The following is a 26,950-nucleotide window of genomic DNA, read 5'->3' on the forward strand; positions in this document are numbered from 1 at the left end:
TGAGTTAAAAAAAAAAAAAAGTAAAAAGTTTTATTAGTTCATTCAGTTTATCAGACATGGAAACTAAACTGAACAAAAATAATCATAAATATTCTCATTGTGGAATGGTACTCAACAAAATATATTACACAGTTTCACACAGGATCACAGATATTACATTTTAAATAACAAGTTTTAACAGTCCAATACATAGCCTAGGTTACTCTTAATTGTGATAAATTTGGCGGTTACTGTATAGAATACAACGTATAATAAACGCTTGAAAACATATAACTAATTACGTGCAATCCCCAGGTGGACAGGTATGACGTCATTTCCCCAGTTATGTCGGTCGCACATGGTGTTGTCAGAAGCATGCACTAGCATGACAATCGAATGGGATGCAGATGGTGAAGTCTGCATTTCGAGGATTGCAGAAGCATCATCTGTCCCACCCTCTGAGATGTTGCTAAAGTCAACCGCGACCAGAAGAAGCTCCCCCCTGCCATTAAAAAAATTAAAATAAAATAGAAACATTTTCTTTGCTGAACATGATGTAGCCTTGGGACCCAGTTTAAAATTTCAGTCCGCTTTTTTCATAATATTTTTGCCAGTCGTGATTTTATTTATTTATTTATTTTATAGTGTGACGCTATACAGGAGTCCGTCATTCAGCAGTGCCGTACACGACGGTTCACGTTTTATGTCCTTGCTCACGGGACCGATGGAAGACGGGGGACTACCTATTTGACCTTTGACTAGCTGCAAACGGCAAATCAAAGATCACTGTTTCAGAAATCAGTGGGACTCGCTGCTGTCACGCAACTGAAGACCTCGGGCTCAAGGATAATGAAAGAAAGCGTCCAAAGAGGTATGTATAGAAGGAAATCCCTTATAGGAAACGTTTCATTTGAGTGAATGCGAAAGCTATTGGTGAAATTCAACATCGCACTTTTGTACGCTCAGGATGATTACTAAGCGCATCTCGACGACCTATTACATAACGTAGCCTACAACGTTTGTTCGTCATCATTTGCTATGCACATAGGCTACGGAAGAAACTAAAATAAAAAGCAAAAAATTAACATACCGACCACCCTCACGAGGGTTTACGTTGCTGGAGGCGTCCTGGGTGTTCTCGCTCTGCGACCCACGGCTTGATTTGATTAGGGGGAATCACGGTGTAGCCGATCTGTAGCCTCGGCGAATGATTTGTCATAGGCTATTTACCTACGACCGGGATGCTGGTACTTGATGACAAACAGGCCTGTTTTGTGCTTCTATGTGTATGCGTTAATGCTTTGGGTTTCCGTTCATCTGCGTAATCTGGTATTCTGGACAGTTTCCTGTTTTAGGCTACCTACGAGTCGATGAAAGATAATATTTTATAACTCTGAAAACACTAGGCTTATTCCGCGTAAAAATTAGCGTTGGAATATAAACGAACTACATGCCCTAGCTTACTTGACAGGACTATGTGATGAATTTCTATGAGATTTACTTAAATGCATACATAGGCTATGCATAATGTGACAGCAGTAGCAAATTTTGACAATATAACGATCCGTGTAACTAAATATTTTAAAGAAAGCAATAAATATGACAAATGATCTGCTGGGTTATAACAGCGGTGCCAAACACCAGCACTGGCTAGCGTTGCTGTTTCAACGGCAATAGAGCTGTCTGTTGCGCTGTGACGGACACTGATGTTTTAAGATTTGCCTACACAGGCTACCGGCCAAGCAGTGTTTGAACTGTCGTTTAACACGAGGAAAGGCCATTACGTCTTCCAGCCTTATGCCATATTACATAAAGTGGATGAGTAGGCCTACTCGGCAAATAATTCGTTCTTTCTAATGATCAGATCCGCCGTTTTGATATTGTGTGTATCAGCCCAATAAACATTTTGTTTTGGAAAAATATTGGTTCTTTTAATCGATGCCATGTGACGATTGATACATGTACATCAGTTGGATAAATAGCCTATTTGTTCTCACAGGTTTTCAAAACAAAAACTCGACATCCTTAGATTCATTTATATCTTCAAACTGATTTAGCCTATATGTTCTTGTATTTTTGTTGGCCTAACGATGGAAATCAGCCACCGCTGGTTGTAAAAAAAAAAATCATTTGATTAGTTAATAAGATCCGTAGGTTGACATGCATACCGAAAATGTTAAAAGAAAAAACTTGAGCCTTGGCTCTGTAGGTTTGCCGTTACAGTGAATAAGAGTTTACAACAGCTTCAAAGTACAGCATGAGTGCTACTGTTACACCCAGATCAGCATGTTTAAATGACCCTTCTCTAACTGAGACCTCTAGTTAAAGCTTTATTGAGCATTCTGGTGAGTGATTAATCCATTTGCATCCTCAGATTTTCAAGAACATACTTATGGCTGTTTGAAAGGGCATTTAAAGAATAGCATAACTCTTGTACCACTGCGGATAGAATGTTATTTCACATTTGCTTGAACAGTTCTCCACTATCCTCACGTTGTTCTCCTAAATGGAAATCTTGGTCGTCCAACTGTACACTGCAAATTTAGCATTTTAGTGTGTCAAACCCTGGTGAAACCCTCAGCAATCTGTTTCTGTTGTCTTTAAACACATACTACCGAACACGTTTTATAATTTCAAAGAATGGCAGTTCCTCCATTACTGGAATGTACTGTATGTTATTGGTTTCAGTGAATGTGCCATGTCCTTTCCACTAGTAGAACTAACTACTTTGCTTAATTGGCATCCGGAGTATATCCTCAATCTAAACTTCACAGTTAAATTTTAGGATATTTTTTCCAATTTCTTAGATATTACTCTTGATATTTCTGCAACAGCTGAACTCAAATTTGAGCAATGAGCAAGTCTTGCCCAAAACAAAATAACAACAATAAATGAAAAAATAGCAGGACTGGATGTTTTGCTACAGGCTAAAGAGAATCGTTTGTTGTACTTTAAAAAGGACTTCGGTTAAAAAAGTGTCAATATGTGTTTCTCACCTTAAATTAATTTGTCTGTCTAATTACATTACATGTACAGATCGAACTTGTACAGATTACAGTACTTATCCAGACTGACTTGCAGTATAGGAGAAACAGTAGTTCTCTTGGCTTAAATGCAATAGAGTCAGTAGTATCTTTGCCAATGAGTTAAGATATACCATTACTAAAGTCCTATTGCTAGTTAGCTATGCTAACCGAGAATCAAAGTACACATTCTAAATACATACAGATTGGATCCATAACAAGCCCTGAGATGAGAAACATAAAACCATAAACAATATAACCAACCAAGACCATAAAAGAACCATAACCTCAATTAGCACAAAAGGAGAGAGCATGTGTTTAATGTGTCACTTGTATACTTTAGCCCACGATAAATGCAATGTGCTGAGCCCCACCCAAAATAATGATGTCACTCTTGTGTAACACCTCTCCTTACCACCATTGTAGAGAATGGATTAATAAAAATTAAGGCTACAGTTCAGATGAGACTAAAATAAGACTCCAAACATTCACTTTTGTTTTAAATATAATGATTATGACTTCTGAAATACAGGTAAAACTATATTTGCCAGCATTAGACAGTATTCTCCAATTTGAAAGACAACTGAATTCACATAAATAATAAGAAGAGGAGTTGTATCCTAAAGACATCATCACTCAAATGGTATTTTGCAGATACAGGTGAAATATTTCGCGTTGACACATGGTCACTCTAATTGTTCGGTGGGTAAGACAGACCATACAAAACAGATTTTTGGCATTCCTTGTTAATTTTGATTTTATATCCAATTTCCTTCTCCATTCAAAAGAAGCAAATAACTAATTGGGGCTGGCTATAGTGTTTGGAAGGAATTTGCCCAACTAATTTGTTCATTAGCAGATGCTCTGTTGGCAGGAAATTAAATCATAGAAGAAGATGGGGTGCAGATGGAGTGAGTCTTATGCCGTAAATATTCTTTATTCATAGGGCTGATTACCAGACCTGGGTGCTTTCTCTTTTCAGAAAGTACAGGGACTGTAATTTAAATTCTGAGATACAGGCATGGGCACAAAGCGAGCATATACATGAATTCATGAATGGATTGATCTGCTCCCATTTTTCTCCTCAATTGAATGCCTAGTCGGAATCCTAGGCCTGTCCTCTTGTCCAGACTTCGGGAGGGGTGCACACCAGACGCTGCTTCGTCAAAAATGTATGCCTTTAGTTTGGTGTTTCTTTTTACCCACTGTATAATTCAGGGGTATCTTGAGGGGAATAACCTGATTATCAGATTTTTAAGGAAATCTCATTTTTAAATTGTTCTTGGGGTGTGCTTTATCTGTGAGGTAGGCTACCCTAACTGCGTTTAAAATCATGTAGCAGGAGGTCTGACTCGCCCTGTCAGATGTAATTCTACTGAACAGCTAATGCGGAATGTCATTTACTAAGTTGCCTATTCCAATAAACTGTTGGTTTTGAAATAATAGTTGTTATTGTATTTAGTTCAAAAGATAGATCGTACAAATGAGCGAAAGTACATAACGGCATAACAATTGCGCTCATTGTTCATTTATAAAATGAAAAATAAAATATATCGCAAATAAGCATGAATGAGCTGAATCCCCCAAAGCCACTGTGTGCTGTGCATAAGCAGTTGCTTGGATTTGTCTGTAGCCAGCGGCGAGCTGGGAAAGGACCCATTAATTCTGCAGGGATACTGGCTCGCCTTGTGTAGTTAAATGCGGCTGTGAGGACAGCCGTGCGCGGGCAGACGGAAGCCGAGCTGCTCAGCGTAGCCAGAACGGACGCAATATCGGAGGAAAAAACCCGAGCGGAACTTTATCGCCATACCATTGCCTCAAGGATATATTTTTGTACATGTAATTCATAAATATCTGCGGTGTGCTCATGAGCCTGCTTGGTGGATGCAAGAAAAAGACCGCTTACGATGGATATGAATCCTTGCAGCTGGTCGACAGTAGCGGTGACTTCAATAACGGGGGGAGAGGCGGCAACACGCACGGAGCCAGCGCAACAGCGGCAGACCTAGCGGCGGAGGCAGGCCCGGGGAGACCGGAGGACTACAGAACCATGGACAGCTCAGGTAAAGCCGGGCTATGACAAGAGAACCACGATTACAGTGTGGTCCATGTACGCATGTAGACTTCTGACCTGTGTATTGAATACACGACTGCTATTGGATTACTGCTGAATAGGCTAACGGTTTAATATAACACATCAATGCGTTTATTTTTGCTTTGGAAACAATCACGCTGATTAGCTACGTTGCGCAGGCCTACTTGGCTTACCTTTTTGTCTGGACCGTGTTTAAAATTATTCTCGTGAAAGCACCGTGCTTATAAGTATATGTAGTGATTCATTCAGATGTCTTGATATCATTTTATGATCTATGATATTAGTAAATCAATGGGGTATATGGCATGTCGTTGCCATATTATGCACACAGATTGCTGAAGCATATTGGCTTAAAGGTGTTTCAGTTACTCTGGTTATTAAATACATATGGTGCATACAGATACATACAGATCGCAAAAAAAAAACCAAAACATCATATGCCTTATCTGTGCACAAAAGTATCTTGGAGCACAAGTGAACTCAATTTTGTATTTCATAATGGACAGAATGAAGTCATTTACTAATGGTGCCACCTATAAGACGCTTCAACATACCAGTACCCTAGGACTGCATAATTCATGGTTTATAAGGATACTATTCAATAAAGCAGTACCATTCAGTGTTGTAGTGGAGAGGTATTGTGTTCAGAACAAACCTGAATTTCTGTGCTATGACAAAAAGGTAAACTGTGGGTACACAGTGCGGAATGGACATCCCATTGACTGAAATCCATGCCTCCCAGGATGTGCTGCCCTGTGTGGCTCTGGATTTAAAACTGTGGGCCTCATATACGCATTCCGGTAGCATCATAACAGGGCGAGTGTCCCAGCAGCTCTGAATTCTCAAAATCTTACTTTGTACTTTGTTTAATGTACTAACCACTGGCAGCGGTGCGCTGTCCGGGGTGTTCTAGGCACTCCCAGTTTTTGATTGGTACACCCAAAAATTGAAGGTTCCCCTGTCTTCGTCTGCAATCGCAATCAAAATTCATACAGTATGGTTGTGAGGACAGTTGCTTGTGCTAACAGTATGATTGTCTTTTTATGTACTACTTGGCTGATTACTGCTGCTCTTGTAATCCTATTGAATTTACTTATGTACTTCACTACGAACGTTTCTCAGGATAAAAGCATCTGCTAAATTAATGTAGGGCAGTGTAGTCAATCAGGGGTCGTGAAAATGCACTTAGATGATTTCCAGATGTCAGCCAGAGACATGGATGGGAAATATATTGTCCATGTCCACTACACTAGTTGATATTACTTAAGATAAGGTTTTGAGGGTATATTGTTAAATATCTCGTATATTGTGATATTCTGTGGTCAGGTATCTCAAAATCATTGCTGTCCTTCCACATGCTGGTATGATACAACACACAGAAGAGGTCTTTCTATAAATGCTTGTAATATAATGTTATATTTTATGTCTGTCATCTCTTTCTGTCATCACACATGATCACAGCTTAAAAGATAAAAATATCTTATGTATTATCATTAGTCTGCTTGGGGTCTACAATTATATGACAGTTTTATCCATAAAGCCCAGTAGCCCACCCATGCAGTGCTCGGATGAAATATACTGTCATTATTGCTTTAGGGTCAAGGAATATAATGATACGAGCCCACAAAGCCAAACCATGTACTGCTCGGATGATGTGAAATGCCAGCTGAGCTGCTCTGATGTGGAGTGCTGCCACAGTGTAAACACTGTAATGTGTGTCTGCCATGAGGATGAAAAGGGCTCTCAGACAACGGGACAGAGAAATGAGGACACACCAGGTGCACATGCTGGAGGCTTTGAAGCTCTCTGCTCAGGGGTCTCATACTGCTGTCTGAGCATACTGATCTCTCCCTGTCCATACTTCTCTCCCCCTGTGCATACTGCTCTCCCTCAGTGTACAGCTCTCCCCCATGCATACTGCTCTCCCTCAGTGTACAGCTGTCCCCCATGCATACTGCTCTCTCTCTCTCTCTCTCTCTCTGTGCACACTGCTGTCTCTCCCTGAGCATACAACTCTCCCTGAGTGGACTGCTGTCTCCTTGTGTATACTGTTCTCTTATTCCTGTGCTTACAACTCTATTTCTGTGTGTGCGACCTATGCATGTGGCTCTTTTTCTCTGTGGGAGTTTGCCTGTGTCTGCATCCAGCTCTGTTTCTCTGTGAATGCATCTCTCTGTCTCTCTCACTCTCTCTCTGTATGTGTCTTTCCTTCTCTCTGTAGTCTTAGTTACATTTAATCAGACCTTATCTGAGACTGTGGAGAACCATCTCAGCCAAAAAGACCACCATGCAAGCTTTGATTTCCTGTGTTCCTGAGCAGTGGGCGTCTCTTAATGGCAATGTTAGTCAGCAGAGAGCTGTGATCTTCCCCTTTCAGATCATAGTCAGATGCTTCTAAACAGGAACAAACCTTGGGTTCCGGCCTCCTCTTATCCGCCCCGCCATTTGATGGTGAACTTAAAGTTATTTTCTGTTACGGAAATGAGGGACACCCTGTCATAATGTCATCAAAACGCAGGCATTCAACAGACTTATTTTTGTACTATCACAGGTTTACTACTCTGTCAGGTTTACTGAAGGGTGCTGGTATCTTGTTTTTTTCCTGATTAATTGCAGTATAGAGCTGACAACAATTTTAAGAGACTACTTGGGCCTCTCTACCTGGACCTCAAATAATTTAACCTATCACTCTGACAAAGAAGCCAAGAAACATGTTGTGACATATATGGCTATATCTGGTTGGGAATGAGTCAATCTATTGTAGCACTTATTTTCATTAATATCATTTTGGGCAGAAAAATGCCAGTTGTATTTTCAACCCCATAGTTAATGTGAAGTTATTGACAGTTGAGGCAGTTTGTATGTTAAGAGCAGAGAGGTGGTGTGAGGAAGAGAGAGATACAGGCTGATGAGGGGCAGTCAAGCCAATGGACTGGCAAGGTGCATATTTTGGGGAGAGAAGTCCTTTTGTCTCAAGGTGGAGTGAAATGAGTTGAGCTGAGCGTGAGAGTGGTGAGTCAGTGTTCTAGGCATGCCACACTCTTCCCAAAAACTCTGGAGCCCCTGGACCAAGTCCAGTAGCTGGGCTCTGCCCCTATGGGAATGAAAGCAGTCTCTCTGTAGAAATGAGTGGGGACTGGCGAGCTACACTTACGCACACTAACCCATCTGTGCATGCTGTACTGCAGCAACATGAGTCATTAGCAGCCTGTGTCTGGCCTCCACTGCCAGATTTGGGTTTTTCAGCTACATGGGCTCAGTTGTCACTTATTTTGCACTCACTTGCAGGACTGACAACCCAACTTCTCACTTTATGAAGCATTTAGGAGTGTTGAACCAATATGTGTTCCATAATTGTGTGTGTGTGTGTGTGTGTGTGTGTGTGTGTGTGTCTGTGTGTTTTAATAAGAAATATAAAATCTGACCACCCACTTCATCTCTAGATATGGATGCCAACTACGGCGGGGGTCTCCTGGATATGGTGAAGGGTGGAGCTGGAAAGCTGTTCACCAGCTTCAAAGACAATCTCAAAGACACACTGAAGGACACCTCCACTAAAGTCATGAACCAAGTCGCAACGTGAGTCCTCTTCAGCTTTATGTCTGTCGTTGCATTGTGTATGGTAATGTACAGAGCCGTCTTCAGCCTGTCCTGAGGAAGAATGGGGAGTGTGGTGAGAGTTTGAATAGTGTTACAAAGTAATGTGAATTCCATGCAAATGATAAAAAATACATGAAAAAAAGTTTAAACAGTCACAAAGATTTTACTCTGTGACAACAATTACATGTGTTTCCAAAACTTGAAGGTGTGAGGAGGGCTACCAAGAAACAACAACCAGAGGCCTTAGAAGGCCTTATATATCGAGGACTTACATATTGAGGGGAATAATACAACTAGTAGTACAAACTCAAAAGCAAAAATTCTTTAAATACCAACAAAAATGCTAACAGGCATCTGCTTAGGCCACTCAGAGAGGTCCTGTCTCCATCACAGCATTCTGGGTGGGAGAAATTGAGTGGGGGCCTGGGGGCTCAGCATGTTCCACAGGGCCAGAGAAGGACAGCTTCAGCGTGTCACCACATGGAGACACGCGGAGGAGAGACCCGCTGTCGCCACACCCCTCAATTATTCATGCCGCCCATCTCTCCGGTGACACTGCTGAATACCTACCCGACTCCGTACAAAGGGCTCATTTCATTACCCATAAGGCTGAGCAAACAGAGGCCTTATAAGGCCTTACATGTTGAGCTTATCAGATGTAATGCAGTGTGGTGCCATGCCGGTGTGGTGTAACTTCTTTGTGGCAAAAAATGTAAGATATGCAGACCCGAATTGCAGACCAGCGACTGTAGGCGTATTGGTCAATCTCGGAGAGGACGACTGTGTGGCAGTTTGCTGTGAACCATTTCTGCTCTGAACTGTGACTAGTTTTATTTTGTTTAGGCAACTGCCTCTCCCCACTGCTCTGCAGAAGCACGAAATCTAGCACTGAAACCAGCAGCCAACTACAGTCATATGAGGGTCCCCCACTGAGGTGTGAAAACACCCTGTGAATCACAGGCTTCCTGAAACACACAGGCCTGTTTGCTGGAATGCATGCATCGTAGCTCAGGCCTACTCAAGCATTTCCTCCAGGACACAAAGGGTAATTCATACCGTAACAATTACAACACAGAAAATATAATATCAAACTATCTTGAACCGAAAAACCATTCCAGCTAGTAGATCAGTAGCACATAACATGTATTACAGAAAGGAATGAAATGAAAATGAGAAGCAAGGACTGTAATGAATGCAATTCTATAAGGCATGGAAGTGGATAAACTGTTGGGCAGTATCCATCGGGGGGACATAAGTAATAACTTATGATTTATTGCAGAAAAACTGTTTTTCGACAGACAGCCAATTGAAGGAAATTAGAGGCATTAAAATAAGGTGTGAATAACAGAAAAAGGATGGTGTGGTGGCAAGGTAGAACCATAATAGAACAAACAGGAGGAGTAAGAAGGGGGACAGGCAGACACATTGTTTAAAGCCATCTGTGGGAAACAATGAAAGGTAATAGGAGATGGCACCAAATTCTGTTCTACCTGAAGGTGAGCTGAAGAGAGGAAACAGTATTTATTAGCATACACAGGGAAGAGTGTAAGACTGGCTTTACGGCAGAAGATTATGCCTTGTGAGAAAATAGGTAGATAGATTGACAGGAGGTGGGCAGGCAGACAGATTATAAACGGGAGGGAGACACAGTGCTGTACCACTGTGGTGTATATGAGTTTGATAAGACATGAATTATTGATGTTAATTTGCAACCCACTGCTTCACTTGTCTGCTGTCACCTGGCAGGCAGATGCAAGATAGACTGTGTGGATGCGTGTGTCCATGAGAATGTGTGTCCATGCAAACAAGTGTGTGTGTGCGTGTGTGTGAATACATGTCTGTGGATGCGTGTGTGTTGCTGGACAGATGAGCTTTACTAGCAAAGAGCTTCTGTAGGCATGCCCTTGGTAAATGAATAAGGAAAATATGCTGAATTTAGTCACTGACAGAAGGGAACTGGGATTAGTAAGAACCCCTGATGCAATACCAGTCTCCTTTCAGGGCAGTTTGGAAATGGTGGTCAGTATTTCTCAAACAGAGCTATATTTCCAGTATTTCCTGTTGTCAGCTGCCAACCATAAGCCGCGTTTCCACCGAAATTACCCGGAACTTTCAGTCCCAGGAACTACTTTACCAGGAACTAAAAGGTTCCTTCAGCCAATGGTTGTCTGCGTTTCCACCGGGGTCTAAAGTACCGCGAAGATTAGGCAAATTAGCCCACTGACGTATGAAAAAGCAACGTTGTCGTCGGTCCGTCTGTCATATGATTTCTTCCGTAACCCCATACTACCACCGAAGTAGCCTACATTATTTTCTAATAACCGGGACAGCCCGGAGGGGTTTATTCCACTTATACAACGGGTTACCAACAATGAATATGGTTACTTTTGTATCTATTGATTTTCATATATCCTCTCAAACACATTCATTATGTTTTTATGCGAACATTCGCTTTCATGTCTTGACATCCGAAGCGACAGAATGCATTCACATTTATATGTATAACTGGCAACAACAGCAGAAAACATGCACACGTTGTAAACAATTTGCTGTTTGATTACTTTCTCGTCGTCAATTCCATATAGGCTAATGGCAAAATGACAAGAATAGAACGAAAACTCGGACTTGCGTGAAAATGTAAATTAGTAGTGGTACAGCCACCGTTTGCTTTCCTTCGAAGTTACTGCTAGCCGAGCAGCGAAGTGTGCCCTCCAGATGTGAACCATGCACCATAAATTAGTCCATAGTCTTCCTGGTCTTTTCGTGGAATTGAAAAATGTCAGTAAAATTACGGCAGTCTGAAAAAGCTAAAGGGAAGATTACTAGAATTAACCTGTTAGTTTACGCGGATAAAAAGTGCGGATGGTGATTTCCAGTTTGCTTGTACTGTATCATCAATGTTAATTATGCAGAACGACCGCATACCTCACATAACTGTATCAAACGTTTTGAGTCAATTACAACGGGCTAACAAAGAAAATCCGGAAGAAAATATTCAGCAACCGAATTAATCCGTTTGAATGTTTTGGTAGCCTACGTAATATGCTGTCCCAGCACGAATGCTTAGCATTTTATAAAACGAATACTAAAGCAAGAAAAGAACAGAAGAGCACACGTTATAATTCCAAGACGTTGACAGGCTATAACCAAAACTAGGCTACTGCGCCGCATAACGTACAAGTTTGATTTGAAGTTATTATGAAAATAAATTGGTTTGCCGCTGCATATTTTCAAACATGGCGGGTAATGACGGAAAATAAATACAACACAAATGCTGCGAGTACTCGACCAATCAGAAATGTTCAGCGCTGCAAGCTCCACCCAAAAGGTTCCTGTACTTTCGGAAAGTACTACCCCCCGAGCAGGAACGTTTTGGGGGGTAAAACAAAGCCCCCAGAACTAAATTTAGACCCTAGTTCCTGCGGTGGAAACGCACTGAGTTCCTAAAAAGGTTCCTAGTTCCGGGGTATAGTTCCTGCGGTGGAAACGCGGCTATGGTTTGCAAACATTTGGGCATCCCTGGTAACATTGCATGTTTTGTTGATTTTCTAAGTGAGAAGGAGTTAACACAACCTCTGCAGGAGACAAACTTAAACATGACATATTTCTCAAAAAAATGCACACTTTTTTAAAATTGTCCAGGGTGTATTCCTGCCTCTTGCCCAATGCATGCTGGGATAGGCTCCATCACCTTCTGTGACTCTGCCCAGGAATAAGCGGGTATAAATAAGGGATGGATGGATGGAATTACTTTTTATGTGCTGAATTTAACAGATTTCATAGATGAAAATACCATCAAAAATGAGGAAGTGAGAGGCTACCATCTACTTGTGGGTACTGCATTGTAAAGAGACGGATAGATGATTTATTATCATCTAAATGTCACACATTCAATAAATCCACAACAGTAGCCCAACCTTAACATGTTCACATTTATTGGCTAATATGGACTGCTTTTATGTTACAGTTACACAAAAGGAGAGCTGGACATTTCCTACATCACCTCACGAATTATAGGTAAGTAAAAATTATGGATAAAGACAAGTGAAAGGCAGGGCATTGTTTTTGGGATTTGTAGTCCAGAGCCTGAGGTTTTTGAAATTTGTTTGGCAAACTCATTTTGAACTATGTTTGGCAAACTCCACCTTCCATCAGCCCCCTGTTCTCTTTCCCTTGTCAGTGATGTCATACCCCGCCGAGGCCATTGAACTGGGCTACAGGAATCACGTGGAGGACGTGCGCTCCTTTCTGGACTCCCGCCACATGGACCACTACACCGTCTTCAATTTGTCCCAGAGGAACTATCGCGGCGCCAAATTCTCCAACAGGGTGAGACCTGCTCGGAGTCTCTCAAAAAATCTACAAATGTTTCACAGGAGCGAGTACAAGCACAAAAAACATCTCCCACAATAACGGTTGGCACCCCACTGAGTCAAACAGTGTACCACGGTCTAATCTGTGGATATAACTTTAAATTCATTGTTTTCATGGGTAAAAAGGATAGGAGCAACCAGCCTTTTGTTAAGTCTATGTTTGCAGATTCCGTTTATGTAATCTGCAAACTGTAAAAAAAACACCGTAAAAATGTTTTTGCTGCTAACCCCAGGTACCCCTGAACCAAATCTTGTAAATACCTGGCCAAGGAAATATCAGCACTTATCATTACTGCAAATGATAATTATTTGAGTCCTATGATATAAATATTAATTTATTAACCATGTTTAGTGCCACGCTTGAGTCTTAGGCTCTAGGAGGGAGCATATTGTTGAGGCTGGGTTTCCCCTCTCTGCTGTTCCAGTCTGCCACTGCCTTTTGAATTACACTTCTGATTTCTGTTCTTCTAATCTTTACCATATTGTTTGTGCTGTGTTCTACTCTGTCTTACACATTACGTGTTATGATAAATACATGTTTCAATGGAGAAGTTTTGTCCTCCAGTATTTTCAGTAAATCAGCCATTACGCCTTGGGAGTACTTCAGGATAAAGTTGCTTTTGTAGCTGTCATAGAGGCTGGCTGTAGTGGTCACACTCTGGTAATGTTGTGGTCACACTGGTCATTCAGTTATTAGGAGAAAGTAAGAGCAAGACAGAAGCACTGCCCCACAACCGTTTCCAGCCCCACAGATGCATTAGAGTTAGATATTGAATATCTGCTTTTGAAGTCTTACATCTTTAAGTGATTTGCCTCATAGTAAACTTCCAGGAGATTCAACTAACTTTTCAGTTTAATTTTATGATGTTCAGATTAAACTGCATTATTTCAGATGGGGGTACCACCTCTTGCTCAGACTTATTGTATACTCTACCTTATTATTAGATGATCCAGTGAATCCATGCAGAGACATGACTCCTCATGGACCTATTAGTAACACAGCAGTTTGGGTATGGTTCCCGTATAGTTTATGCACAATGATTTTCTGATCACGTTTTGATTGTCATTCACACCCATGACCCCACCCCCCAGGTGTCAGAGTGCAACTGGCCAGCCCGACAAGCCCCCAGCCTCCACAACCTGTTTGCTGTCTGCAAGAACATGCACAACTGGCTTCAACAGAACCCCAAGAATGTCTGTGTGATCACTTGCATGGTAAGAGTTCTATATAACTCAGGTGTGCCTGTGGTGTCAAAGTTGATGGACAGTCTGAGCAAAGGTTACAACTGGGGGCCACACATTACAGAAGAAATAAGCATTATATATAATATAATTACATATATTGTATCATTGCCAATACGGTATTTTGACTCTGTCTCTCTCTCTCTGTATCTCACTTTGTCTTACATCCTGTCTCTCTCTCTGTCTCTCATTTTGTCTTTCTCACTTTCTCTTTCATTCTCTCCTTGGTTTTGTTTTTGCAGCAAGATGGCAGAGCCCCTGCAGGTGTCCTGGTTTGTGCCATGTTCTGCTTCTGTCACCTGTTCTGTAATCCAGTCCCAGCCATCCAACTGCTCAGCGCCAAGAGGCCCGGGTTAGGCTTGTGGCCCTCACACAGGAGGTAGACCAGCTAGTGCCCTGCGACCAGCCTTCCACTGAGACACTGTCTTGGTCCTGAAGTATTGTGCAATTATATTTGGAAATAAAGATTCAAAACCAGCTGAAGAGCGATATAATGTTGGCAGTGTGAATGTCAGTGTACTTCCAGGCCTGGAGGCTGTGTTTGAGAATGCTATTTCCCGTACTCAGGTACGTTGGCTACATGTGCAGCATGGTGTCAGAGAAGCCCACCCTGCCCCACACCAAGCCCCTGGTCATCAAGGCGGTCACTGTGAGCCCTGTGCCCATCTTCAACAAGCAGCGCACTGGCTGTCGACCCTTCTGCGATGTCCTCATTGGAGAGACGAAGATCTTCTCTACAGCGCAGGAGTATGAGAGGATGAGGTAGCCTACGCTGCAGGAACAGACCGCCACAGGCAAACTGTCCCAATAAGCCTCCATTCAGTTCCCTCATCACCAGAATGTTATAGGGAAACCAAGGAGGAATAAAATCAATAAAGCCCAAACCATTTATATGCATGGTCAATTTGCTGTCAGCCAACCTGCACAGAGAGTAGACAGCAAGTGCCTAAGGTTTCAAGAGAAAACTGATTTTGAACTTTTTTTGGAAAGTATTTAAATAGTATCCAGTATTACAAAAATTTCTTATTGTTTGATTGATTTTTGTCAAATTTTTTGTCATTAGGATTATAGTTGGGGCATGTTAAGAGCACATACTGTAGGAAAATATTGAAATAAAAAATAAAAGCCAATGAAATTTCAAGGTATTCACCAACATACTGCCAAGAGCCTCCAGAAGTAAGTTTACCACCTGCTTTCAGCACACAAGTCTTTGCTTACAAACCTTTGATCCAGTTCCTTGAGACACTCAGTAATACCGCAGTTGATGGTGACTCACTGATGCAGTAAATAGTTTGTTTTGGGGCGGGCTCTCATGTCTCTTCCTCTAGGGAGCATCGGGTCCAGGAGGGGAAGGTGGTGTTCCCTCTGGGTGTGAGCGCTCACGGGGATGTGGTGGTCTCTGTCTACCACATGAGGTCAACCATCGGAGGCCGGCTGCAGGCAAAGGTAGGGGAACAAAATAACCCTCTAACCAATGCTGTCTCCAGAGAATGAGTTTGATTATTCATATTTTATCTGGCATACACTGTCATGCATAACAACTTGCTAGGCCATGACACTGAGATGCATTCAACAAATTTCAAAGATGCGTCAGTGTTGTGATTATGTCACAGGCTGCTGGACTACATAATTTATGGACTGAATACTGAAAGTGATGTAATGCACAACATTATATAATGCAGAAGTTTTTTTTTTCTGATTGCAGACCTCCAACATGCAAATATTCCAGATTCAGTTTCACACTGGGTTCATTTCTCCCGGGACCACAGTCTTAAAGTTCGTGAAGTAAGTCCCTCCTTTCTTTTGTTCATTAAAAGTCAAGTTTAGGGCTCTGACAGGCTCAGCCTGTAAAGGAACGCACTATGAATGTTGGCTAGGTGCTTTTGTGACTGGCTTGAGCCTCAACTTCAACTATGCCTTCAGGTAGGCTTAATTTGTCCCAAGCTCCTCGAGTTACTGCTAAACTTCCAGCTTCATGCCAGGCTCACAAAAGCTACCAGTTGTTAATAGTATAGGATATGCTGTACCTCTGCTACAATCAGTTCCAGATTCCTTCTGTCGTGTATGTAGTAATAGTAGGGTGTAAAATAGTCACTGGCTTGCAGTGCAGTACATCACTGGAGTGAATGTGCTTTGGCTGCAGTGCTCCTTGCACAGGCGACAGTGCCTAAACTCAAATTGGGGAAAAAGGGTAGTAAAATAATATTTCTAGATAATTGGTTTTTGAAATACAGCACTTTGCTTCCTCTGATTGGCTGTGTTATAAAGTGAATGACATTGTTCTTATCCAGTGTGCTGGGTTAGGAGTTTGCTAGTTGAAATCAAAATAGGAGAACAATGTTTGTCCCTGTGATGTAAATTAATTCATTCGTCTATTCATTCGACAATTGCCCGTTCTTATCAGTTGAATAGTGATTGTGTATATGTGTGCATCTGTGTGTGTGTTTGTATGTGTAGGCCGGAGTTGGATGCCTGTGACTCCCCAGAGAAATACCCTCAGCTATTCCATGTGCAGCTGGACATTGAGGTGGAGGCAGCAGACAGACAGAAGGACTTAACCCCACCCTGGGAGCAGTTCCCCAGCAAGGACATCAATCCCAGCATCCTCTTTTCCTGCCACGAAGAACACCAGAGTGCACTTGCCATTGCCGGTGAGGAAGAGGGGGGCTGGTGATGATGCCTCAGGCACACTTCAAAACTATAAGAAGCTGTTGGGTTGAAGAGTCTAAAGATGATCCATTTATTCATTGTTCCTCATCCCGATTAGGCATCCAAATGTTGAGATTGGTTTGGAGTAGGCAGGTACACAAGTATACAGTATTTTACTGTGTTTTATAGGAACTGCTAGGTATTAAAAATTCCCAAAATATATTTTGTTGTGATGGAGATGTTCGTAGGTGGATAAGATATGTAGGATAACTGTCAGAAAAAATTAATCTGGGTTTACCTAGCAATAATGGTCCGATTTAACACACAAAAAACAGCAACAAGCATAGCAGACTGGCCAGATCTGTCACAAATTCCTCTCTGTGGGTCGCCAGCTTGTTTTTAAAGTTGAGGTCACCTGGCCTGTCTTGTTCCTCAGATTCTGGCAGGACCCCTGGTGGGCCAGAACAACAGCCAACCCCAGGCCCCCATGAGGGCGAGTCTTTGGATGACGGGCAGCAGGGTGGCAGCAGTGCTGAGAAGCCTGGTGGGCCCCAGGCCACGCCCCCTGATGACAAGAAGTCAGAGGCCCCACCCACTGTGGAACCACCCCCAGCTGAAGACGTGGACCTCCTGGGCTTGGATGGGGAGGCTGGTCGCCAGACCTCCTCCGTGCCCCAGCCCCCCCCCTTCAACACCGACCTGCTGGGAGACCTGTTTGGCTCCACCCCCCACCCTGGCAGCAGCCCTGCTTCTGCTCAGTCTACCCCCCAAAAATTTGCCCCACCCCACTCTCCCTGTGTCTCCACTCTCCCTGCAGATGGTGAGTTTCCTGCATATTTCCAGCCCGTTTAGTTGGGGAATACACTTCCTTATGAATACTGAACAATGCGAACAAGCTGTGAGGTGATACTGGCTAATTCATTCATCAACAGATTTTGATCCCTTTGGCTCTGGTCCCAAACAGCAGGAGTCAGCAGGCTTGTTCTTGGGGCCAGGTATGTGGCGAGGGCATGACCAGGTAACATTGGGCTGACAGACCCGCTCCAGCATGCAGTGCGGTCTTAGTCCCTGACTTTGTGCACATGGGTAAGGCATGTAATTTCTTGGCCACCCCTCTCTTGCTATCATCCAATTAGCGGGGACTGTGGGTAAGGCTATGCCCCTCACTAACACCCTGTTAGTGTGGAGGTGTGGCTAAGGACAAGTAAGCTCACTATTGGTGCGTGCTATGGGTAAAGTGTGTGCATGCTCTGCTGATGACTGGCAAATGGGTATGTTCCGATGTAGAGTCTGGGAATGCCTACCTGGGTTTTGGTGTATGTAGTAGTATGTAGTCAATTGTCAGTGGCCTCATGTTTGATAATACAAAAAAATTTCCCCATCTACCACTACAACATTATGGTCTAGTTACGCTGAATGAACTTTTTTTGTTGGTCAGGCATTAGACATTTACATGACATATAGTCCATGGGATTATTTTAAATCTGTACATACCCCCCCCCCTACCATATTACAAATAATGTACCTATAAGGTTTTCCAGTGAGGCCTGTATCTGACTTGGATTTTCCGACAGGTGGGGCTTCTCCGGTGCCCCCCGCCACCCCCACCGTCACCATTCAGCAGCAGAACCTGATGGGAGGGTGGGAATCCAATAATCCGCCAGCTGCAGGTAACCCCCCACAACACCACCCTCTCCTGTCTCTTAGAGACCACCAACTGCCATCTCAATGTCCCTCTGTTAGGGGGGACCTACTGTATGTCTAATGTTGGAAGAGAGAGGTCTCATTAACCCCATAATGGGTGGAGCTACAGTGAGCTATCAATAATTGACATGTTCAAATGAATCACGTTTCTCCTCACAGCAAAACAGGGATTGGTTCATATCAGTGAGCATGTGATTGCTACACCCATTTTAGGTATCTTGCGTCAGTCTCTCATTACTGACTGTTGACATTAATGCCAGTATTCGTAAGGAACAATACTTTTGTATTATAAAAAAACAAAACCAATTTGTTTTGGGCCTGTTAAATTTTTCCTTTAATTTTAGTTGGTTTTACTGTAATGAATGAGTGCCATCTGTATCCCTTTTGGTTTTAAAGGCAGCAACATAATGAGATGTGTGTGTGTGTGTGTGTGTGTACAGGTGGATGGGGAGGGAGTAGATCGGCCGCCACCAGCCCCACGGGATCGGCCCATAACACTCCCACGCACCAGGCCAAACCGAGCACCCTGGACCCCTTTGCGGACCTCGGGAATTTGGGAGGTCTGCCTCATTCATTCATTTCATTGTTGTTGTCCAAAGTGAATTACAGGGCCATGGTGTGGAAGAGCATATCACAAGATGGAGTATCTTCACTGACTTTCCAGGAATTTGTTAAACATTAAAAGAGGGTCAAGTTCACAAGGCCACATGGAACTGAAAAATGTCCTGTTGACATGGAACATCACAGTATACTATACAGACACACAAACCTATTTTTACTACTGGAAAAAATTTGCGTAGTTGAGTGCTAAATTATACAATGCAGTTAGTTTTCAGTATTTTATTGTCCATAATAGTTTACATCAAGCCGCAAAGCCTACCCTAGCTGTCCTAGGGGTGTCCTAAGTTTTGTTTGTGATTCTACTCTAAAACTACTTCTTTCTTTTAATTTTTGATTTGCTTCTGTGTATTTTTCTTTCGTAGGAGGCTCGGGGTTCTCCAGCAAGCCAACCACCCCCACGGGTTCTGGGGGCGCCATCCCTCCCTCTCCACAGAGGTCCCCCCAGCATATGGGGGGAGGGGCATGGCAGACAGGCGGGGGCTTCCCCTCCTGGCAGCAGGGTGGGGGGGTGCAGTGGCAGCCCCAGCAGCAGCAGGGTAAAGGGGGCCCCCCACCCTCCTCCCCACAACATCGCCCCAACTACAACATCGGCTTCTCCAGCATAGGGGGGGCTGCCAACGCCAGCACTAAACCTGGTGGGGGTAAGTCTGAAAAACTTGCAGCAAACACCATCTCATCTCATACAAACATCACCTACAAACACCTCCATCACCGGCAAACATCCACCTTCTACTGTGTCTGCTATATACACCTTCTACAATTGTCTCTAACTAATGCCTTATACTACTTTTATCTCTTCCAAACACATTGTGAAATACTTCAAGAAATAACTGCCAACAGTTATGGAACCTTTTCTTCTGACTTCTCTGGTGAGCTGTTATAATGTACATAATGTGGTTCTTCGGGTTCTCCTGTAGGGACCAAACCTAAGGTGGCAGAGGCCAACTTTGATGACCTGCTGTCTGGACAAGGCTTCTCTGGTGGCAAAGAGAAGAAGGGACCGCGGACAATAGCAGAGATGAGGAAGGAGGAGATGGCAAAGGAGATGGACCCTGAGAAGATAAAGGTGAGTCATAGGGGGTTAATGGGGAGGTAGTGGGGGGCTTGTGTATTTGACGCCACACTCACGCCACCCAAACCACATTGTCCACTCAGCCTGAGTCAGTTGATCTACTTTCTCACCATTTACAGTTTTTACACATTTCACTCTGGACATTTTCCAGAGGGAAGCAGAAAAAAAGCCCTCTTGGGCCAATGAGGGAAAACCTGTAAAATTACTCCCTACAGACAGGCAATTGAGCTGAATAGTAGGTTACAGAGAAGGAGGATAGTGCATTCAGGGCTATATTTGCTAAGCATGCTGAAAATTACCCTCTGTGCCGCAACATTTTGTTTTCAGTTTAGTGGGGTATTTACTAAGACTGGTTATGTAAAGATCACAGCCGCTGCTAGTTCATTTAAATGCACTGCCAGTATTTAAGATGCGTCTTGCGCATTGTTGTATCAGTCCATCTCTGGTCAGGTTTTGGACAGGTGTCAGGATCCATGAGTGCAATGGATAGGCGCTGTCACCTTTAAATGTTAACACGTCTCATGAATAAAAAAAACTTGATAATGGTGCCGTTGTGTTTCCATGATTAAATTTAGTATGTGCAGAAACATACCTAAGCATGCAAATTATTGGGCATTTTCATTTACTGTTCCAAACCTCTGATACCGACTCGATTTAAGTTATAAATGCAATTGAAACGGCTAATGACTAGACTACTGACATGTCAAAGCTGTTCAAGCTAAAATTTCAGAGTTCTAGGCTAAATATTTTTGGAATAAATTAGCAATATCCGAAACTGTTACATACATGACGAATCTCCTCTACTCTAACAAGTTGACGATGTCTTCTCTTATGAATGGCCATGTTGATCTTGTGCTGAAAAGAAGTTAACACCTGCTTTTCAATGTTAATAAAAAGAGACGCAATTACCTTTGCCACAGCGGCCACCAGCCATGATAAATCAGCTGTAGCAGATCATATGTAGATTTCCATTTTCACCTCCAGTATTTATGCAGTCTAACATCAAAAAGCTCTACATATGCATTAACCCAAAAACTCAAATTTGAGGGATGCTGCATTTCTCTTATTTTACCAGCGCAAACCCCCGTGTGGCACCTTAGTAAATATGGGAAAATGCTATTCGTCTTGTTAGCATGTATAAAACGCCTGCAAATATGGCCCTTAGACGTTATGATGCCTGTTCCTGCAGATCCTGGACTGGATCGAGGGGAAAGAGAGGAACATCCGCGCCCTGCTGTCCACCATGCACACGGTGCTGTGGGAGGGGGAGACCCGGTGGAAGCCTGTGGGAATGGCCGACCTGGTCACGCCGGAGCAGGTCAAGAAGGTCTATCGCAAGGCTGTGCTGGTGGTCCACCCAGACAAGGTGAGTCTCAGGGACTTTATAAAGCAGTCTTCTAAACTACATTTACTTGGCATTTGCTGTGTGCTTGGATTGTCCAATTAGACATTTTCCCTATGGTCATTTTCGAAGTGTGTTGGTTTTCTGCAAACATTCAACTGAAATTCATGATCTCTGACATATGAGGATAAAGAAATGCAGGGCCTAGAAACATGAATGATAAATGAATTATTTGATAAGCAGACCATTTTTTTGCAAAAAAAAAATTTTTTGCTGAGGAATATTTCAGAAAAAAAAACGGAACAAGCAAGGAACTTCACTGAAAAAAGTTGCTAGGCAACGGGGGTTTTAACTAGAGGGTTGTTGGATTAATTCCTGATTGTTGTATCCCTTGAGCATGTAGTAGTTAATATGACTTTCCTTGGTAAATTTACAGTATAAATTGATAATATACATATGAATTGATAATGTTGCAAATGTACTTTAATGTTTTAATATTTTATATGTTTTTAGGTTCTGTGTCTATATTTTGTAGTTTTTATGTTGTGATTTATGGCTAAGCCCATGAGTGATAATAATTATTGAGCTGAAAATATAAACTATATTTTCTTTCATAAAGGTAGCTGCATATGTAATAAGGTATTTTCTCTTTTCTTGGTTCTAGGCCACAGGACAACCCTATGAACAGTATGCCAAGATGATTTTCATGGAACTAAATGACGCCTGGTCAGAGTTTGACAGTCAAGGACAAAAGCCATTGTACTGAAATTTGGGGAAGTTCCTACCAACAGGGGGTCTCTCTCCGTAACCCGCAGTCCCCCCGTCCCCCGCCCTGTGTGTACAAACCTCCCATCTGTGCTGTGACTCCCTCTCCTTTACAAAAAAAGAACAGTTGCTGTGAAAAGCACTTTCCCTTTCCATAGTTACCATAGAAATACCATAGAAATGTGCTGATTTAACTATGTAGATGTGTAAACCTAAGACTCAGCTGCTGAACTGAGGCTTGTGGCCTGACTCGGAGAGTCTGTGTTGAATGCTCTCTTGGGATCTGAAAGGACATAAAGTGAATCAGGGTGTTTTTTCAGACATTGGTCTTGTGGTGAATGTTCCTATGGTTTTGATTGAATTGACCCAATGTTTTAGATTTGTATAGAACAGCTGTGCTTCCAGGTAAAAATGTTGACAAATATCGTTGGTTTTTTGCCTTTGAGGTTTGAGGTTGGTAGGGAAGGACAAGTATCAAGTGATACGATAGATATTGTAAAATTAATCTTCATCTAGGTCTACAAGAATCTGAGTTCTTAGAGAAAGGTTTGGCAAGGCTTTAAAAAAAAAAAAAAAAAACATTCTCATCAGTTTGCCCTACCAGCATTTTTGTGTAAGTAAGCATTTCAAAATAATATAGCTTTCCGTATGGTTTACGGACAAGTGATCACATGATCATGTGATAGCATGACTCAACAATCAACACATGAACCATAGCTGGTCCTCTCATATAAGGCAATGAAGCTCAGATACTTTTCTTTTATTCATTTAAAGGATAGCCTCTCTTCTCTCTCCCTGATAGGATTATCCTTCCCGTTTTAGTATAGTTTTTTGTCGCCTGCTCACTGAAAAAGCACAGTCTCTCGAGAGCACAGGAGGCAGGACGTGAGCTTGACTGCAAGCGCTTTCCAAGTTTATATATTCCATAAAAGAATACTCAGCTATTCTTATTGTAGACATATTGATGCTGTACATGCACTGTAGTATGAATGAATGAAACTGTTTACACAAGTGGCAAAAAAGTCTTTTTTATCAGTCCTTACAGAAACTGATTCCAAAAATAATTAATTGATAAATGAAACCCACCATTGGTTTTATTGCATTATGCTGTCTATATCAGGCCAGTGAAAGTACAAATTTTGCATATTATCTACCTGAGAAATGCTGACTGAATATTCACTTCTGAAATGTCTTAAGTTTTCAATTGTATAATTTACACCTCTTCTCTGACATCATTGTTAATTTCTCATCAGAATGTGAGAATATGGAGTGCATGTGAGAATGGAGAAGTTCCATAACTGTTCTTAGCCCATTGACCATTAATGAAAGAACCACACCAGTGGGGAGTTGCCAGCTGAGAAGGCTTTTAAAAATGATTGGCTCAATGATGTCAGAAGTGGAATCATCATTTACTTCTTTACTAAAAATCCTAATCCGAAACTGTCAGAACAGAAATCCTTGAACAATGTGGTAAGAGTCTTTCTGAATGTTTTGAACAATTGGATCAAAACCATGAAAATGTTCTTTGGGGATTCAGAGTTGGTGCTTCTGTTTGTTGCTGCTCCAAATCTTTGGGGTTTGCAATTTTGTCGTTTGTGATATATGTATTGATTTGAACAAATAACATAGTTTGCTGTCGCATGAAATGTAAACATTTTTAAAACATTTTTTTAGGTAAATTCAAAATTGGTACTTACCAACTAACCTGAATAGAGTACATTACTGCTGATATCTAACACTTGAGAGTGCTGAGCTCATGTCATGTACCTTATGAAGATTTGATTGGCTACTGTCACCGACCATATAGTGGTGTCCCTCTCTTTCTTTGCTGCCTGGGCAATGCATCAGTCACAATGTAAGAACTGTGATTATAATGTAGCCTCAAAGGGCTTTCCATGACAGAAATGTTTATTTTTTACATAAAATGAAACTATACAAGTACCATTCTGTGTACCATTCTAGGACTGAATAGATATTGATAAATGAGAAATGATAGATATGTATGTTTTATACTTAAGTCATAAATAACAGTGTGGTCAATCCATTTTCAGCTGAATTGGCTAATTGCAAGTTAACATTTTCCATGGATATTAAAATGTAAAAGTATTTGACATGTTCAGCTCTTAGATACATCAAACCATGACATCAGGAGGAGGAGTATATTGGTTAATCACTCCATATTTACTGTTTGTAATGCAGGCACCCCTTGATATGTTTGTGTTGGTATTATGGATTTGTGCTTGGGAGCACTGACTTTACATATTATATTATAACCTGTGACTGCATTCAATTAATTTTTATCCATTTGCTTATTATCGGTGAAATAGTTCATGGACAAAAGTCCATGGAAAATAGGACACAGTTCAGTATTGTGGTGCATCAGTAATCTTATTCTGCTTTGCATACAGTGTACAATACAGTGTACAGTGTGCTTTTACGCTACACACATCAGCTTACTCTGACAAGTATTTCTCATCTCAAGACTAGAGTAGAATATTTCAAGATTCATTTTCTTTGAATTTATTTTATCTCAAAAAGAAAATTTGTCTAGCATGGGTGTTTAAATTACATAATGTGCCTTTTTCTCATTAAAAGATATGTCTTCTTAAAATAACGAAAACATATCTGGTGAGAGCACAAAAAAGGAAGGCACTTAAGAAACTTTTCCTTAAAATAAAAATGACGTAAATTTTTATGTGATTTGAAACTTGAATTTATGCAGATCATTCACACTATTGTTTCTAGTGACCAATACATTTGCAACTATGAAGAACATCCCCCATCCCCTCCAGTCCAAATATTCCATTTTAAAACTTGGATTTCGAGGCAATGTTCAGATTAACCTCAACACAGTGGCGTGTGGCATTGAAATGTTTGGAAGAAGGTGGAAAGTTTTTGATCCACTTACTGTATGTAATTTGCTTGCCTGCTATATTACTGAAATGTGAATTATGTTTGTGTGTGGCTCGTTGACTCCTTACCCCAGTCCAGTCTGTACAGTGCATATAGTGTGTGACATGCTAAGGTGTGGAAAAGAGAGACAAAGAGAGAAAAACAGTAAACATCCATGACTCATGTCTGGGCTTTTTCTTCTGCCTGTGTTCCATTTCCTCTTATTATTTGAGAAGAATGTTTGTACAAAGCTTTATTAGCATTAAGGCAGAATACATCAAAGCAGGTACATCAAATGCATATACATGTTGTCATTTTTGTGTATATGCACCTGTATAAAACTATATATATATATATATATATATATATATATATATATATATATATATCAGTGTGTGTGTGTATGTGACCAAAAATATGTGGATACCCCTTGGTCTGGGGATGTGTTTCCTGGTTTGGGCATTGCCCCTTAGTTCCAGTGAAGGCAAATTTAAATAATATATAAAATAATCAGTTTTACACAGGTGCATATACACAAAAACAATAACATGTATATGCATTTGATATATTAGGACAGTTGTGGCAAATTGGCATGTTTTCCTCCGTGCTCATAATATTTGTATTTCAAATCAAACAATGACTATGAGGCAAAATTCAGAATGTCTACATTTATTTCATGACATTCTGATTCTGGTTCATGATGCAATCCTTTGAGATGCTCTGCCAAGCTTTTACCCCTGTCTCTTTCAGTTGCTAGGTGTTTGCAGGGGTTTCAAACCTGTGTCACGTCAAAAGCTTCCACCTTTTCTTCCTGATAAGCTCCTTGATTAAGTTTGCTGTATGTTTTGAGTCGTTGTCTTGCTGCATGATAAACTTCCGTCCAATGAGTTTGGTGTCATTTCTCTGAATTCTGGTATACAATATGTATCTCTGTCATTCTGTTGCTGCCATTACTGTTTACTTTATCAATAAAGACCACTCAACCGGTTCCAGATGCAGCTATACAGGCCCAATGCCATCCCACTGCTTCCACCATGCTTGACGGATGAAGTAGTATATTGAGGGTCCAGAGCCGCCCCTCTCTTCATTCACACCCAATATAATGAGGTCATTAGCATTTACTGAAGCTGACTATTTTTTTCACTGCACTTATAATCATCCTGTTATGACTTTCTGATGTCTTCCCTGGATGGCCTGGTCACTGGTGTTTCTTAAGTCCTCAAGTAGTTAGTTTCTTCTTTTGGGGGCCATAGTGTTAACTTTGGAATACACAAACATTCTGCAATAGCTCTAATTGATTGTTTCTTTCCTTTCATCCTCACAATTGCTTTCTTGGTTGTCATACTCATTTAGCTAGCCTTCATCTGCAGTTGTCTTGTCTTGTATCTTTTAGTTTAAAAGGTAGACCAGGGCTGCCCAACCCTGTTCCTGGAAATCTAGCATTCTGTAAAAAAGCACACCGGGGTCGAAAAAAAAAAACCAACCAGGATGGTATATCTCCAGTAACAGGGCTGGACAGCCCTGGTCTTTACAATCCAGTCATTACTTTTCAAGATGTGTTTGGCCTGATGGAGGCACTAGAGGAAAGGTCAT

General features: G+C 41.7%; 1 protein-coding gene across 2 annotated transcripts; it reads left to right on the plus strand.

Annotated features, from left to right (window-relative positions):
• The first annotated feature begins 360 nt into the window (after positions 1 to 360).
• LOC118230651 (putative tyrosine-protein phosphatase auxilin) lies at positions 361 to 26,244 on the plus strand. 2 transcript variants are annotated; one of them, XM_035423855.1, is made up of 19 exons: positions 361 to 850; positions 4,930 to 5,065; positions 8,541 to 8,676; positions 12,665 to 12,714; positions 12,878 to 13,026; positions 14,163 to 14,285; positions 14,555 to 14,691; positions 14,880 to 15,074; positions 15,641 to 15,758; positions 16,018 to 16,097; positions 16,770 to 16,963; positions 17,398 to 17,781; positions 17,894 to 17,956; positions 18,536 to 18,631; positions 19,106 to 19,225; positions 19,649 to 19,927; positions 20,204 to 20,352; positions 21,548 to 21,724; positions 22,365 to 26,244. In XM_035423855.1, exons 2-19 carry the CDS (start codon positions 5,053 to 5,055, stop codon positions 22,464 to 22,466), a joined length of 2,565 nt encoding a protein of 854 aa, XP_035279746.1. In that variant the 5' UTR covers positions 361 to 850; positions 4,930 to 5,052; the 3' UTR covers positions 22,467 to 26,244. The 2 variants fall into 2 exon arrangements, with proteins under 2 accessions (XP_035279746.1, XP_035279745.1); XM_035423854.1 differs by lacking the exon at positions 361 to 850 and having other exon boundaries at positions 4,696 to 5,065.
• Positions 26,245 to 26,950: the final 706 nt, after the last annotated feature.

The sequence above is a fragment of the Anguilla anguilla genome, chromosome 6 (assembly GCF_013347855.1).
Source record: "Anguilla anguilla isolate fAngAng1 chromosome 6, fAngAng1.pri, whole genome shotgun sequence".
Classification (NCBI taxonomy): domain Eukaryota; kingdom Metazoa; phylum Chordata; class Actinopteri; order Anguilliformes; family Anguillidae; genus Anguilla; species Anguilla anguilla.